The sequence below is a fragment of the Anolis carolinensis genome, chromosome 5 (genome assembly GCF_035594765.1).
Source record: "Anolis carolinensis isolate JA03-04 chromosome 5, rAnoCar3.1.pri, whole genome shotgun sequence".
Classification (NCBI taxonomy): domain Eukaryota; kingdom Metazoa; phylum Chordata; class Lepidosauria; order Squamata; family Dactyloidae; genus Anolis; species Anolis carolinensis.
Window position 1 is genome coordinate 152,177,843 of NC_085845.1, and position 18,124 is coordinate 152,195,966.

At 43.1% G+C, this 18,124-nt stretch overlaps 1 protein-coding gene across 1 annotated transcript; it reads left to right on the forward strand.

Annotated features, from left to right (window-relative positions):
• The first annotated feature begins 408 nt into the window (after positions 1-408).
• slc35e3 (solute carrier family 35 member E3) lies at positions 409-16,241 on the forward strand. Its single transcript, XM_003224626.4, has 5 exons — positions 409-899; positions 3,543-3,653; positions 5,968-6,126; positions 13,342-13,424; positions 14,912-16,241. The coding sequence occupies exons 1-5, from the start codon at positions 510-512 to the stop codon at positions 15,102-15,104; spliced, it is 936 nt and encodes a 311-aa protein (XP_003224674.2). The 5' UTR covers positions 409-509; the 3' UTR covers positions 15,105-16,241.
• The last annotated feature ends 1,883 nt before the right edge of the window (positions 16,242-18,124 follow it).

Consider the following 18,124-nt stretch of genomic DNA (forward strand, 5'->3'; position numbering starts at 1 on the left):
TCTTTCACCCTCTTTTCTCAGCAGCAAACAGGCCTCAAAAATAGTAAGGCCCCTCTGAGTATACTGCTCAGTTGGCACTGAAAAACTTGTCCAAACGTTCTGCAGTAGCAGAACAGAAACAGTATCAAATCAATCCCCAGGTCTTTACAGGTTCGGCCAATCAGCTTCACGCACTTTATCTTCCTGTTAACACACACAGCACGGTGACAATGGTTGCACACTACTTTTTTTTAGTTTTGAGCTAGTTTGTGGCAGGATGGTGGTTGCAGAGTCCAAACACTACTTCCAAAAGGGGATCTGCTCGGTTTGGGATTTGCGGATCGTTGCTCCTGCGCTGCCGGAATGGAGACTGGAGCGCCTCTGCTGTGCTTCTCTTACGCAAAGGCGCTCCCGCGCCTTTGCGTAAGAAAAGCACAGCAGAGGCGCTCCAGTCTCCATTCCGGCAGCGCAGGAGCAACTACGCGCCCGGCTGCGCTCTTTCCCGGGCCCGGAAGCCACGTGGGGAGGCGATGGCCTGGCTGCCGGAGCGCGGGCGGCTGGCGGCGGGCCTGCTGGCCAACCTGGCCTCGTCCATTTGCATCGTCTTCCTGAACAAGTGGCTGTACGTGCGGACGGGCTTCCCCAACCTGAGCCTGACGCTGCTGCACTTCGCGGCGACGTGGCTGGGCCTGCGCTGCTGCCAGGCGCTGGGCCTCTTCGCCCCCAAGAGCCTTCGGCCCGCGCAGGTCCTCCCGCTGGCGCTCAGCTTCTGCGGCTTCGTGGTCTTCACCAACCTCTCGCTGCAGAACAACACCGTGGGCACCTACCAGCTGGCCAAGGCCATGACCACGCCCGTCATCGTCCTCATCCAGAGCCTGGCCTACGGCAAGACCTTCCCGGCCAGGATTAAGCTCACCCTGGTAGGCAGGAGGAGGAGGAGTTCCCCCAAAAGCTAACTTTCCCAGTGTCTAATCTTGGGCACATGCTCCTCGTGTTTCCCTAAGTAAGGTGTGCTTGTGCAGTGGTATGCCTCCAACTTGTTTCTGACTCAAAGTTGACTCTAAGGCAGGCATGGGCAAACTTGGGCCCTCCAGGTGCTTTGGACTTCAACTCCCTCAGGAATTGTGAGAGTTGAAGTCCAAAACACCTGAAGGACCCAAATTTGCCCATACCTGCTGTACATGATTCCCTTAGAAATCCAGACTCGAGCCCAGGTGGTGACGGCACAAAGTACTGATGTGCATTCAGGGCTGTCTTTTGCACACTTTTGTGGGATTGCTGTGAGTTTTCCGGGCTGTATGGCCATGTTCCAGAAACATTCTCTCCTGACTTTTCGCATACATCTATGGCAGGCATCCTCAGAGCTTGTGAGGTGTATTGGAAACTAGGCAAGTGATGTTTATATATCCAGGGTGGGAGGAAAAACTCGTCTGTTTGAGGCAGGTGAGAATATTGCAGTTGACCACCATGATTAACACTGAATGGTCTTTCAGCTTCAAAGCCTGTCTGCTTCCTGTCCGGGGGAAGCATTTGTTGGGGGGTGTTAGCTGGCCCGGATTCATTCATGTCTCTAACTCCCCTGTTTTCTATGTTTTGTTTTTTATTCACTGTCCTGATTTTAAAGTTTTTGTAATACTGCTTGCCAGATTTTGTTCATTTTCATGGTTTCCTCCTTTCTGTTGAAATTGTCCGTATGGTTGTGCATTTCAATGGCTTCTCTGTGTAGCCTGACATGGTGGTTGTTAGTGATCCAGAATTTCCGTGTTCTCAAATAATATACTGTGTCCAGGTTGGTTCATTAAGTGCTCTGCTATGGTTTGAGTTAGTCTGCAGTGCCTTTCATGTTCCTTGATTCGTGTTTGGGTAATGCTGCGTTTGGTGGTCCCTATGTAGACTTGTCCACAGCTGCACGATATACGGTAGACACTGCAGGAAGGAGGAAGCAATGAAAATGAACAAAACTCCAAAATCTGGACACTAAATTAAAAAAAAAACAACTCTCAAAAACAGGGGAATTCCAGACAAGAAACAACCAGGGCCATCTAATCACCTCCCAACAAAGGATTCCCCCCAGCAGGAATCAGCCAGGTTTTGAAGCTGCAAGGATTTTCAATGCTAATCAAGGTGATTAATTGCCACATTCACACTTGCCTCCAACAGACAAGACTTCTTTCTCCCATCCTAGACCATCCACAGATATATAAACCTCACTTGCTTAGTTTCCAACAAACCTCACAACCTCTGAGGATGCCTGCTATAGAGGTGAACAAAACATCAGGAGATAATAGTTCTGGAATATGGCCATACAGCTAGGGAGACTCATAGCAACCCAGACTCCAAGGCTGTATCTGCACTGTAAAATGCAATCAAGGGAGCTGTACTTTGCTGAGGCATCAGCACTCCTTGGCAGAGACCTTGTAAAGCTAGAATTTCCATGATTCCATAGCATTCAGCCATGACAGTTCAAGTTGTGCCAACCCACATTAGTTGCGCTATTTCAACTTGCTTCTGACTTAAAAGTAATTGGAAGGCAAACTTATCACAGGTTGATTCTGTTACCTTGATCTTAATCACTCAGCCATGATTGCCTTCCTAGCTAACTGGGGTATGTGATTTGTATTTTCCCTGCATCGATTCCTATTCCTTTGATGCAGATTTCTACTTTTCTAAACTGCAAACCTAAAATTTTCATCAGCAATGCCGGAATATTACATGTTTGTGGATTTCCTTGCCAATAAACTGGCAGTAAGTCATATCAGAAATCCCAGCCGACCATCGTAAACATCACTGTGAATTGCATGTTTAATTTCCACAGCTAAATGGTACAAAATTTTTTTTTCTTTTTGAATCTTTTTGAATCCCGTTTTTTATACCATCCTTTGTGCCAAAGAAGATTGAGCTCTGGGTTTTCTAGAGCAACATCTTGTTTAGCTCTAAAAAAATCTAGAGAGAAAACAATCAGGGCCAGCTAACACCTAACCAAGGTTTCCCCCCAGCAGTAAGCACCCAGTCCTTGAAGCTGCAAGGCTATTCAGTGCTAATCAAAGTGGCCAATTGCTACATTAACACTTTCCTCAAACAGACAACGGTTCTTCTTCTTGGACTTTCCACAGATACATAAACCCCTCTTGCCTAGTTTTCAACAGACCTCACAACCTCTGAGGATGCCTGCCATAGATGCAGGCAAAACATCAGGAAAGAATGCTTCTGGAACATGGCCATACAGTCCAGAAAACTTACAGCAACCCAGTGATTCCTGCCATGAAAGCCTTCGACAATCTTTTGTGCTCAGCACTTTGGATGAGTGTCATATAATCATGCTACTAGTTGGCATTACTTTCATTTCTCCTAACCATTAGTATTGCTTATGTGTGGAAGTTGTCCTCAGTGGTGGTGGTTTAGTGTTCTCCAAAATTATGAATTAATACAATGCACCAGCTTCTCTCGTTGAGGTTGAGTTTTCATCATTGTGAAACATTATCAATAGGGGAAGTTGTGTTTTGCGACATTAGAATAGCAGAAAATTTATTAAAATTTAACATGTTATTCCTTTTCTCTTACAGATTCCAATCACTTTAGGTGTCTTTCTAAATTCCTATTATGATGTGAAATTTAACCTACTCGGAATAATCTTTGCTTCCATCGGTGTTCTAGTTACCTCCCTTTATCAAGTGGTGAGTATTTTAACCCCCACCCCCGGCAAACTCTCAATGACAGTAAAATATAAAATGGCAGGAGAAAATGTAAGCAATTTATTGGGGTGCCATTTGTCTTGAATCAACAGACAAAGCTCTCTCTGTGTTGTATATTCTTGATTTGGAATAGAATATATGAGAATACAGTAATTTCGCTTATCCAACTTTCAGTTATCCAACATTCTGTATTATCCAATGCAGTCTGCCTTTTAGTAGTCAGTGTTTTGTAATAAATGTTTTCAACACATTGTGGTGTTTTGGTGCTAAATTCATAATTACAGTAATTACTACATAATGTTACCATGTATTGAACTGCTTTTTCAGTCAATTTGTTGTAAAACATGATGATTTGGTGTTTAATTTGTAAGATCATAACATAATTTGATGTTTAATAGGCTTTTCCTTAATCCCTCCTTATTATCCAACATTTTTGCTTATCCAACGTTCTGCCGTTTATGTTGGATAAGCGAGACTCTACTGTACTGCCATCTGTATGGGCACTACTCACAAAAAGAATAGTATTGCCTAAAATTTAGTCAGTGATGTTCTCTTATTCTCCTAGTCCTAAGGGGTAGAAATGTAGTTCTGTGTATCATGAGAACCATCAGTGGATCCCATACAAGTGAAAATACACACTCTCTCCTTTTACCCTTCAGACACTTGAGATCTACAGTGTATTTTCTTCTCAAATAATTTCCCTGTTCCATCCTTTAGCTTTATGTGGGGAAGGCTATGAGAGAATCAGATAATGAGAATCATCATCCATTTATCCTTGTGCACTTTCAGGCAAACACTCAAACATGACTTGAGTTATAATTCTGCTAATCAAACATGGTGATTGGCGGTCCCACCAGTTACCTAAACAGAGCTCAGTCCTGTGCTTGTTTACCTGGCTGTAAGTCACACTTTCAGGCTTCACCACTAAGGGCCCTTTCACTCTACACAATAACAGCACTATGATTCCTCTTCGCTTGCAAATCCTGGGATATTTAGAATTCTTCTCAAAGAGATTATACAGGTTCTCCATTGCAGGGGGAGCTCTAGTGTCTCACCAAACTAGAAGCCTCAAAATTCCATAGAATGCAGCAATGCTGGTTAAAGAGGAATCATACGAATGCGTTTGTTGTAATCTGAAAGTGTTCTTCTAGGTAGCCTTTCTTGGTGTCCTTGCCTATTTAAAAGGAAACCCAAGGAGAACGTTTCTGATCTCTAAACAGATTAATTTATGTAGTTTACATGAACTGCAGGATCTGTAAAAAGCCCAAATACAGGCATACTTGTCTAAAATAACTATTATCCCAACCAATTAATATGAATGATTTAAAGTAGGCAGGGGCAAACTTTGGTCCTCCAGGTGTTTTGGACTTCAACTCCCATTATTCCTAACAGCTGGGAGTTGAAGTCCAAAACATCTAGAGGGCCAACGTTTTCCGATGCCTGATTTAAAGTGACAATTTTGGTTTAAAGTGATCATGTTTCCTAATGATTTATCAGTGTACCTTGAACTTCTGAAACCCAAACTTAACACTTTTTTGCTTGATCACAGTGTTTTTTAATTGTAGTAAATCTTTCCAAAAGGAAGATGCGTTTATTCAGACTTCTGAACTTCCAGATGTTTTATTTGTGCTCTCAAGTAATCTAGGATGAATGAAGCTGTACTATTCTATATTGTAGTTTAAAAAACAACATACAGCACAACAATCTAATAGAATTGTTGAAGGCACATAAGGTGGTATGTAGCTGTTGTGTCAGAGCAGGATGTATATAATATAAATCTTTATTTATATCCCGCTTTTCTCCCTCACGGGATCCAAAGCAACTTACAACATATTAAAATCACATAAACAGCAATCATAACACATCAATAATCAACGTTGGATAAGTCTCACTTATCCAACGTTCTGTATTATCCAATGCAGTTTGCCTCCCACCCGGATCCACAGCTATTTTCTCTAAGCAGCAACGTGCAACGGGCCAACACGCCCAACAACAACACAAGTGCAGCCACATTCCCAAACAAGTGGCAGACTTGTTGTAAAACATGATGTTTTGGTGCTTAATTTTTAAAATCACATCGTAATTTGACGTTTAATAGGCTTTTCCTTAATGCCTCCTTATTATCCACCATTTTAGCTTATCCAGCATTCTGCCAGCCCATTTATGTTGGATATGTGAGACTCTACTGTATAAACATCATAAAATAAACAAACTTAAGAAAATAACTACAATGTACATTCACATGGCATCATATCAAGATGTCAGATGTTATCAACGTATTTTTCTTTGATTTCAGTGGGTAGGGGCAAAGCAGCATGAGCTGCAGGTAAACTCTATGCAGCTACTCTACTACCAAGCGCCAATGTCTTGCGGCATATTGGTGTGTGTTGTGCCCTTCTTTGAACCAGTATTTGGGGAAGGTGGAATTTTTGGTCCCTGGACACTTTCTGCTGTGGTAAGAATTTTATGCTTCTCACGTTTTGTTTCTGAAATCTTAAAATGAGTGTGTGCCCCCTTGGAATAGCATTCTGAATATTAAATCCAGTGATTCCCTATGGAGGACCACGTAGAAAGCCATCAGTCATATTTTCATTTCTGGAGCAATCTGTTCAAATGTGGGAAGATTAAGAGATCTAGGCTTCAAAGCACAGTCAAACCAGAACATTCTGAACTAAATCACTAATTGATTTAAACATCAGGGAGACCAGATTCCTGCCATAGCCCCTGGTAGCACTATGGGTTAAAGTAGTGGTTCTCAACCTGTGGGCCCCCAGGTGATTTGGCCTATAACTCCCAGAAATCCCAGCCAGTTGTCACGACCCAGGCTGCAGAGCACCAATAACCATACACAGAGGCCAGAATCTATCTAATATCTTTATTAAGGAAATATATAAAGTTAATAAAAGCAAGTGTATGAAATAGTCCAGAAGTAGACCTTTCAGGAAAGGTCAAAATTAGTCCAAAGAAACAATGTCCAATATGAAATATTAAGGTCCAAAGTTGTAATCCAATAACCGAAACACTCACTTTGCCAGGCAAAGTGAGGGGAGATGACAATGTCCTTTAGTCCATGAAACTTGAGCGAGGCTAGGGAGTAACTTGAACAAGGCTTGATACAAGGCAACAAGGAACGTGGAGCAAGAACAAGATCCGTGGAATTACTTGGCAAAATCCGGAAAACAAGGCAAGGCTGAGTCCTGGAAAACAAGGCAAGGTCCGTGGAGGTAAACAAGGCTGGAAATGGGAACGAAGGCTTGGAAACGGGAGCGAAGGCTTGGAATCAGGAACAAGGCTTGAAACAGGAACGAGGCTTGGAAACGGAGCGCGCTGTCCACACACAACTTACTCCAGTAGCTGACGAATTGACTCCGCAAGGTCCCTTTGTGGGCAAAACACCTAAATAGGGTCTAGTTTTCCCACCAAAGAGCAGTTCTCTGGGGAACCAGAAACGAAAGCTAAACTCTGAGTCCAGATGCATGACTCCTTAAAGTTTCCCATGGAAAGCAGGCTTAATCAGCTGAATTCTTAGCAGCTATCCTAGCACTCCTGCGAGACGCTGCTTGAACTCCTCTCTGTTGTTTACAAAACTCGTGGCGAGAAAACACAGGAGATTTAGGCTCAGGGCTTGTTTGACAGACTTCTGGAAGACAAATCTCTTGCAGGTGCAAGGTTCCCAAATCTGGCTGGGAAGGTTCCAATTCTGACTGAGACGGTGAAAAACCCAAGTTCTCCTCTTCATCTGGTACTACAGTACCGGAAACGGGACTACATGGCCCATGACTCATCACACTATCCCCCTCCTCAAGCCCCCTCTCAAACTGGGACTCTCTCCCCGAGGCGCGAGGCCGCGGCTTGGCGGGATAGGTCTGATGGAAGCGGCGGGTTAGATCAGGAGCATGGACTGTGGAAGCGTCTTCCCAAGAGCGTTCCTCGGGGCCAAAACCCACCCAGTCAATGAGATATTGTAGGCGGCGGCGGTGAAAGCGAGAGTCCAAAATGTCCTGAACCTCAAACTCCTCCTCCCCATTCATCAAAACAGGAGGGGGGGCCGGCCGGTCTGTATTAGGGCGCACACCATCCGCCGGAAGGAGCAGGGAGCGGTGGAACACTGGATGAATGCGCATTGAGCGCGGAAGTTGGAGTTTGAAAGTCACGGGGTTAAGTTGCGCCACCACTGGATAGGGGCCAATGAAACGGGCATCTAACTTCCGGCAAGGGCGATGGGAGGGCAAAAAGCGAGTGGACAGAAGAACCCGGTCTCCTACCTTGATTTCGGGGCCCGGCTGGCGATGTTTGTCCGCGTGACGTTTATAGTCCTCCTTGGCTTGGTCTAGTTGCTGGAGCAAGAGTTGTTGCACCGCTGTGAGTTCCTGCAGCCAGTCCTCTGCTGCGGGGACTTCTGAGGTTTCAATGACGGGGGAAAGAAACGTGGATGGAAGCCGTAGTTTGCAAAGAACGGGGTTTCTTTAGTAGAAGCCTGGACCCCATTGTTGTAGGCAAACTCTGACAGCGATAACAGGGAAGCCCAATTGTCCTGCTGGTAGTTTACATAACAGCGAAGGTATTGTTCTAAAGTGGCATTGGTGCGCTCAGTTTGCCCATCCGTTTGGGGATGATGAGCCGAAGATAAACGAGAGTCTATGCCCAATAGTTTTTGTAGTGCTTTCCAGAAACGAGAGGTGAATTGGGACCCACGGTCTGTGACCAAACTCTTGGGCAATCCATGCAATCTGAAAACATGTTGGAGGAATAGATCTGCAGTCTCTTTGGCCGTGGGAAGGCCATCACAGGGAATGAAATGGGCTAACTTGGTGAAAAGGTCCACCACCACTAGAATCGTGGTGAATCCACAGGAAGGTGGTAGATCAGTGATAAAATCCGCAGAGATTATTTCCCATGGGTGGGATGGTGTAGGGAGGGGATGCAGAAGCCCTGAGGGCTTTTCTCTTCTTGTCTTGGAGCGCTGGCATACTGGGCAGGTGTTGACATATTTTTCCACATCCTTGCGGATCTTGGGCCACCAGAAATCTCTTAGGATCAAATGCATGGTTTTAAATAGCCCGAAATGCCCTGCTGGCTTGCAGTCATGACACAGACGAAGTGCTTTTTCCCTGCCCGGTCCTGGGGGGATGTAAACATGATTTCTATAGCAAAGTAGCCCATCCTTAAGCGAAAAGGGAAAATGTAATCCTTGGCGAAGTTGGTCCTGTGCCCAGGCATCTGCTTGCTGACTAGCCCTGATTTCCTGAGCAGAAAGGGGTCCTGGAGTAGGGGAAGTTGATTCAATGGGAGTGGATTTGGTGTTTCCCACTGTGAGCGTGGCAAAGTTCTCGGGTTGTAGCAGCTGGGACTCAAAGGTCTCCTTGCGCCCTGCAGCGTATTCCGGTTTCCGTGACAGAGCATCTGCTTGCTTGGTCTGGGCTGGGGTTACATAATGAATTTGGAAGTTAAAACGTTCAAAGAATAAAGCCCAGCGTTGTTGCCTCTGATTTAGCTTGCGGGCAGTTCTTAGATGCTCTAGATTCCGATGATCAGTATGGACTTCAATGGGAAATTTGGCCCCTTCTAACCAATGTCTCCAAGTTTCAAAGGCTGCCTTTATGGCCAATAGTTCCTTTTCCCAAATTGTGTAATTTCTCTCTGGTGCGGTCAATTGACGGGAATAAAAGGCACAAGGATGAAGATGATCTCCCACTGGTTGTAGGAGTACAGCCCCAATTGCCACATCGGAGGCGTCCGCCTGCACGATAAAAGGGGTTTCAGGGTCTGGATGCTGAAGGATTGGCTGGGACGTGAATAATTTCTTTAGTTGTTGGAACCCTTTCTCTGCTTGATCTGTCCAGCGGAAAGGCTGTTTCCCTCGGATGCAGCTGGTGATTGGGTCAGACCAGCGGGCAAAGTCTGGAATGAACTTGCGGTAGTAGTTCGCGAACCCCAAGAATCGTTGCACCTCTTTCTTGTTGGTTGGCGCCCGCCATTCCAATACTGCTGAAACCTTTGCCGGGTCCATGGAGAGCCCTAGTGGTGAGACGCGGTACCCCAGAAAATCTACCTCTTGTAGATCAAAAGCGCATTTTTCCAGCTTGGCATAAAGTCCATGATCCCGCAATCGTTGTAACACCATTCTGACGTGGTTCTCATGTTCTGATTGTGATCTAGAAAACACCAAAAAATCGTCCAGGTAGATGATCAAGAACCGATCTAGATAATCCTGAAAGATGTCATTGACAAAATGCTGGAACGTTGCGGGAGCTCCACATAATCCATAATTCATAACTCGGGACTCGAATAATCCGAATTTAGTCTGGAAGGCAGTCTTCCACTCGTCCCCTTCTCTGATGCGAACTAGATTATAAGCCCCCCGAAGATCCAGCTTGGTGTAGACCTTGGCTCCTCGAAGTCGGTCTAGTAGGTCCGAGATCAAGGGCAGGGGATAGCTGTTCCGCTTAGTGATATTGTTCAATGCTCTATAGTCCACCACCAAGCGTAAGTCCCCTGACTTCTTTTTTACAAACATCACTGGGGAAGCGGCTGGGGATTGAGAGGGTCTGATGAATCCCTTGCGAAGGTTTGACTCTATGAACTCCCTGAGAGCTTCTTGCTCCGGTTCAGTCAGGGAGTAGAGATGTCCTCGCGGGATCGGGGCCCCCTCCACCAAGTCAATGGCACAGTCATAAGGTCTATGTGGGGGTAATCTCTCGGCTTCTTTTTCATTGAATACATCCCAATATTCTGAGTACTTCTTGGGCAAGGTGATAATGGGTTCAGTGTCTGTGGCATGGCAGACCTTGGCTACAAGGCAATGGTTTTGGCAATATTTTGAAGCAAACTGCAGTTCTCTGTTGGACCAGGAGATGCTTGGGTCGTGAAGTGTCAGCCATGGAATTCCCAAAATCACAGGGAAATGGGGAACCTCGGTAACAAAGAAGGAAATCTCTTCCATATGTTCCCTTATCCACATTCTGGTGGGTTCCGACCACTGGCTTACGGGACCCGTCTTGAGGGGGCGGCCATCGATGGCTTGCACCACACGGGCATTCTTGAAGTCATGGTATTGTAATCCCAGAGAGTCGGCATACTCTCTATCAATGAAATTGTTTGTGGCTCCTGAGTCTATCATGGCATGGACCATGACGGGCCCTTTTTTTGCTGACCACAAGGTGACCACTAGAAGAAATAGGACCCCGGTTGGCGGCTCTTGAGTGGGTTTTTTGACCGGGTTGGCGAGCCTCTCTACGCCCGGTCGCTGGCTTCCCCCGCCGGCTGTGCGCCAGCCGCCTCAGACGCCTTCGTCTCCGTGGAGGACGCCGCCGCCAGACGGGCGGCGGGCTTCCCTTTGGCTGGGCACTCTCTGGCGAAGTGGCCCCCGTTTCCGCAGTACCAACAGAGATTTAGGCGTTGGCGGCGGGCCTTCTCGGCGGCATCTAGTCTGGGACGCACATTGCCCAACTGCATCGGCACCTCCTCGCTCCCTCTGGGGTATGGGGCTGGTGGCGGGGGTCTCCATACTGGACGCGGCTGGACGCCGGTGGGAGCGGGAGGTTTCACCCCAGCTCTACCGCTCTGGCCTCGGACCCATTGTTTTCTGTTGGCAAGCATGACTTCAGCTCGTAAACATTGATCAATGAGTGCTTCAAGAGAATGGGGAGGATCCACCTTGGAGATTTCTTCCAGCATCTCAATGTTGAGACCCTCCCGAAATTGTCCTCTGAGGGCTACATCATTCCAGCCGGTGTTGTGGGCCAGCACTCGGAACTCGGCTATGTACTGGGACATGGGTCTGTCCCCTTGGGAGAGGCGCCGGAGTTTGTGGCCGGCTGCCTCCAAATTGTCCTCGATTCCCCAGGTCGCCTTAAGGTGGTCCAAGAAATGTTGCGCCGACCTTAGATGTGGGGAGACTTGGTCGAACAGTGCCGTCGCCCAGTTGGCCGCTGGCCCGTCCAAGAGACTGTAAATCCACGCCACCTTGATGTCTTCTTGGGGAAACTCGGCAGCACGGGCCTCTAGATAAGCCTGGCATTGGCGACGGAAAACATGAACCTTAGAAGCTTCTCCAAAAAACTTGGTTGGCAATGCCAGGGCCGGGAGACGGATTCCGCGTTCCTTCAATCCCTTTATTTCTCCCTCCTGCGCATTGAGCTTATCACGGATGCGGTCCACTTCGTCCTTGTCGATGGTGTAGCTAAGTGGCTGGCCACCCGGCACGGTTCCGGTAGACATTCTGACCTAGGTTAATTGGTGCTTAGGGTGGCGGAGTCAAACTGTCACGACCCAGGCTGCAGAGCACCAATAACCATACACAGAGGCCAGAATCTATCTAATATCTTTATTAAGGAAATATATAAAGTTAATAAAAGCAAGTGTATGAAATAGTCCAGAAGTAGACCTTTCAGGAAAGGTCAAAATTAGTCCAAAGAAACAATGTCCAATATGAAATATAAAGGTCCAAAGTTGTAATCCAATAATCGAAACACTCACTTTGCCAGGCAAAGTGAGGGGAGATGACAATGTCCTTTAGTCCATGAAACTTGAGCGAGGCTAGGGAGTAACTTGAACAAGGCTTGATACAAGGCAACAAGGAACGTGGAGCAAGAACAAGATCCGTGGAATTACTTGGCAAAATCCGGAAAACAAGGCAAGGCTGAGTCCTGGAAAACAAGGCAAGGTCCGTGGAGGTAAACAAGGCTGGAAACGGGAACGAAGGCTTGGAAACGGGAGCGAAGGCTTGGAATCAGGAACAAGGCTTGAAACAGGAACGAGGCTTGGAAACGGAGCGCGCTGTCCACACACAACTTACTCCAGTAGCTGACGAATTGACTCCGCAAGGTCCCTTTGTGGGCAAAACACCTAAATAGGGTCTAGTTTTCCCACCAAAGAGCAGTTCTCTGGGGAACCAGAAACGAAAGCTAAACTCTGAGTCCAGATGCATGACTCCTTAAAGTTTCCCATGGAAAGCAGGCTTAATCAGCTGAATTCTTAGCAGCTATCCTAGCACTCCTGCGAGACGCTGCTTGAACTCCCCTCTGTTGTTTACAAAACTCGTGGCGAGAAAACACAGGAGATTTAGGCTCAGGGCTTGTTTGACAGACTTCTGGAAGACAAATCTCTTGCAGGTGCAAGGTTCCCAAATCTGGCTGGGAAGGTTCCAATTCTGACTGAGACGGTGAAAAACCCAAGTTCTCCTCTTCATCTGGTACTACAGTACCGGAAACGGGACTACATGGCCCATGACTCATCACACCAGTTCACCAGCTGTTAGGATTTCTGGGAGTTGAACCCCAAAGCATCTGGGGACCCACAGGTTGAGAACCACAGGATTACATAATGATCCAGTGAAGTGGCGGTCTGACAGGTTTATTTTATTATCTGTTTTGCCACCGTTCCCTATGTTTACTACTTTAATAGCCCATTATGTTCATGGGGAATGACTGGCCTCTGACCTAGTCAAGATACATAAAATGACTGGAACAGGTTAGAAAGAATCCATGCTGCCTTGAGCAATTGGATGTGTCAATTGAAGAAGGTTCATTGTGTTTTTGCTGTTTTATAATTTGCCTTTACTTGTAAGATTGTCTGTGTTCTCTGCATTTAGAGTGCCATATCTGCTCAACATTTCTAAACTGGTGTTGCCTTGTTTGCCACTTGTGAGTGTTCCTTTTTTAATTCACAGTTTATGGTGCTGCTGTCTGGAGTAATTGCCTTTATGGTGAACTTAACTATTTACTGGATCATTGGGAATACTTCTCCAGTCACGTATCCTTTCCTTCATGATATTTTTTCATTTTCAGTAGATAAAAAAATATTGTATGTTATGCTTAATAAAGTACAGAGAATAGGAGGAAGTACAAATAACAATTACAAGTCTGGTGCTTGAAGACAAGTCAGGAAACAAGATCCTACTGAATCATTTTGTGAGGGAAGATCAATCACCAAGTATCTTCCCTTCGTGGTTTGTTTCCAGTGGTAGCTGGTGGCATCAATGTTAATGGAGCAGTGAATCTCCTAGGCTTCTAAAACTTGAAAAGTACTATAAAAGATGTGAAAACTTCTATAATTTTATATGGGAGTGAGATTCAGCAACTTGATTAGCCACTTCAACGTTTGGACCAAGTTTGTTCACATTATAATTTATTCAAGGTTCTTGACAATATTTATTTATTTATTTATTTACTGCATTTATATACTGCTTTTCTCACCCCTGGGGGGACTCAAAGCGGTTTACAACATAATGGCAAAATGCCAACCATACATTAGAAAACATAACAGACTGATCACATCATAAACAATAAAATGAGCAATATCAAATGTACTTCTCAAACAACTCAAAAATAACAAAAACAGAAATAAGTTACTCTGCTGTACGTTTATGGAGAAAGTCTTGATACTTCAAAACTATAGGATTGATTTTAATTTATTTTAAAATGTAATTTGATTACAGTGCATTGTATAAACATAGCTTGATTAAAATTTAATAGCCTTACAGATTCAGAGCCTGGCTGCTACTTGAAGGAATCCTTTGTTGGGAGGTGTTAACTGCCCCCTATTGTTTCTTGTCTGGAATTCCCATTTTCTGAATGTTGTTCTTTATTTACTGTCTTGATTCAGAGTTTTTAAAATACTGGTAGCAAGATTTTGTTCAGTTTCATGGTTCCTCCTTCCTGTTGAAATTGTCTACATGCTTGTATATTTCAGTGAAAGCTTCTGGAACATGGCCATACAGCCCGGAAAACTCACAACATTTTAAGAAGTGTTAACTGGGTGAAAGAATAATAACAATATCAGCTTGTTAAGTGTTTACCATACTTCAACAGTCTGATTATGGTAATGAAATTCCAAGTTTCAAAGAAGGTACATAAAAAGGATATCGTTATATAATGTGTGAAAACCTATATTGTGTTGGGGTAAAGAGAGAATGCTGAAAATAAAATATATGGGTTTACAAGATGGGTTGAGTCAATAATCACCAACTGCAACCTTGTGCCCAATTAGGCTGCTTTCAATCATAGAATCATAGAATAGTAGAGTTGGAAGAGGACCTCATGGGCCATCCAGTCCAACCCCCTGCTAAGAAGCAGGAAATCGCATTCAAAGCACCCCCGACAGATGGCCATCCATCTGTCAAATCCCATTGACTTTGTAGAAGTTAAATAGAATTATTTCCTTGGCAGTATAAATAGTTTGTTTATAAATGAATTCAGCATGTTTGATGAATATCTGTTCTCCTTAACAGAAATGTGCAGCTACAATATGTTTGGACACTTCAAATTCTGCATTACTCTCATGGGAGGATATATTTTATTTAAGGACCCTTTGTCAATTAATCAAGGCCTTGGAATTACATGCACATTGTTTGGCATTTTAGCTTACACCCATTTCAAACTGAGTGAACAAGATGGGAGCAAGAGCAAGAGCAAGTTGGTTCAGCGACCATAAATCATGTACAGATGTGGATGATGAATGGATTCTTTTATTATGCACTGACTTTAAAACAAGCAAAGAAGTTAGATTAAGAAGTAGATGCATCCGGTTGTTAATAAGGTACTGTAAAATTTGTTCTCTCTAGAAGGAATCGGGCACTACATAATCCTCAGCTCTTAGGGTCTTTGTCCATGTTGTTTTCTATTGTATATAAATGGCGTCTTCGTTTTACAGGACTGGTCACAATTACAGTGGCAATTTCTATGGGAACTCTTCTATTTATACCAAATGAACTCATCAAGGCAGATGTGACGTTAATTGCCAAAGGAATTCATTCTTCTAATCATATCAGTGTTATCATTGTCCGACTGTGTGCTGATACTATGAAATTCAAATGAACATTGTAGCTTCTCCATCTGGTCAGTTATAGAAAGTAATTTTTTCTGATTTATTGAAAAGGACTTCAGTGGGTTTGTATGTAACATATGTATGCATATTTGTGTTCCCCCTATTCCTGAGGATACAGTATGTATTAATTTGAGAGAAATGAAGTTTATTCATGATTCAACAATACTCTGATATTCCTGCACCATCAGAGCTTTGTATCTTTATCAGATTTCTAGCTTTACGGAATATTTTGTCATTCAGTACAGGGCTGGCTCCTGTAACTTGAAATACTTTTATTTCTGCCCTGCTTCAGGGATAAATAAATTGTTTATTTAAGACAGTGGGTTCCTTAGAGGATTGAAAGGATCTGTGCTGGCCCCTTACAATGGAACATCACAGGCTTGAACAAAACTAGAATGTTTTAGGAAAACATATGCCTTAACTGAAATTTTGAGATGTCAAATAGATGTTTTAAAAATGAGAACATAGTAGCCTGTTTTTCTAAGAAGGGAAAAATGTGAAACTTTATGCATGTGGGAATAAAATGCTAACTGTGGGTAACTGCTTTCTAAACCAAATTTCTTTTTAAGATACTTGTTTCATAACTATTACTATTAGAAACCTAACAAAATATGGAAATTAGCTTGTTTGCATGAAGCCTTACTATAGTTGTGGAGTGAAGACCAAAACCTGGAATAAACTGGACAAATGGATTCTGCTATGACTTGTTGGGTGGCTGGTTTTAAATGCTCATTATATATAGGATATATATATATATATATATATATATATATATATATATATATATGCTCATTATATATATTAAATGCCCTTTATATACTGTTACAGCCATTCAGTGGAGCCAAACCTGCAATTAAAAATAGTCGTCCAATGAACTATATAACCTCTAATCAACAATTAATTTTAGAAACACTTCCCCGATGTTTTGTTAATATATTTAAAACATGATACAACACACTTTTTCCTTACTCAGCTGTTTTTGCAGCCTCACTAATACTGTCACTAAATTGGAGTAAAACGGTAACAGGAAAACTACACACATTTTCAATTACTGAATAATTAGAATTCCAGAAACATCTGAAAAACATGATTTATTTCTGAAACAAGTTATATAATTACCTTGCACTTTGTTCTGCTTGATAAAAATAGAATTTTTCTGAAAGGAAAAGTGTGGGAGGGTGCGATGTGAAATGGACTCATAGATCTATAACCTGGCAACTAGCAGCTGAATACATAGGAAGAACCTAGGAAATAATAAGGAACTGTGTTCTTTTGCTATATTATATATTCATGCTCGACAGAAGCTCTCAAGCTTCAAATATAAAGCTGAAAGAGAAAATATAAAGGGTCCTTCATCCCTTGTTACATTGGCAGCCAACCACCAGCACAACAAGACATTTCTCACATCTTGCATGGCCCTAGATGGTTTCTCAACCAAGCTGAGGAAGAATCACCTCCCAGTTATATTGATCTAAGTAGATTGCATCCCATATAATTATGGTCATTGTACGTTCAAAAGAGCAATTAGCTTTGGAAGGTATGTAACTTTTGTCTTAGAAGTTGAGCCATTTATTTGAGAATCAAACTGGGACAATGGCACTGAGGTGCTATTTGTTTTTGAAAAACAGAATGTAATGTACTGCCTGTATTCTACTGTATTTTGGTCCCTGTTGTTTGAGGGAAATGTGCTATGAATTATGAGTAAGAACAAATAACTAAATCCTGCACCTTCTGTAAAACTGATTCTTCTCTCTTCCAACAAGGTGTTTCTTAATTACTATGATCCAAATTTCCCATTCCAAATGCTTTCAGAGATTTGCATTGTACAGAATAGGGGGGAAAGGCTCAGAAATATGATTTCTGCAATCCAGTCGATATTCAGTTTGTTTATTATTCAAATCTGTATTGTATCCAAAGCCAAATCTCTTCATTAATGTACTTATATACATTTCAAGTGGATTTTTATCAGTATTAAGGTATCTTGAGCATTTCCTCATATTAACAACTATGTTTTAGGCATTCGAAAATCAGAATTGTTTAAATACATTGTTCGATATCTCTGAGTAGACTGAAAACAGATCTTGTGCAAATATGTTCAAATCAGATGCATACTGCTTCGGTGTGAATTAAAAAAACAAAATGTACATATTTTGTGCTATGCACAAACTTGAAATATAAATACAACACGAAGATCTGTTTAATTAATAAGATTAATTCAGATTCATGCACAAATACACAAATCTCTAGTTATTTTACATAAAACAGCTATTGCTTTTCTACCTTTCAGTCTTGTGTTTGTAAAGGTAACAGACAGATACACTACTGTGTCTTTCTCAGATTACACTCGGCATATTCTTTTTTCCCCTACTGAAATGTTTCCAGGTATAAGTGAGAACGGTGAATCTCTTCGTCATACACAGCTGTGTCCGTTTGAAATTGTAAACTGTTACTGTAAAAATACTGTATAATAACAATGTACAGAATATGAATAGAATGCTGTAAGCTGCAGTCTGCACAGGTTGAAATTGCGAACGTATGAATTAAATGTACGAACTTAATTTAAGAATCTGTTCCCCAGATATATGGATTCTATAATAAGCAGAATGAAGGTTTTTTTAAAAAAATAA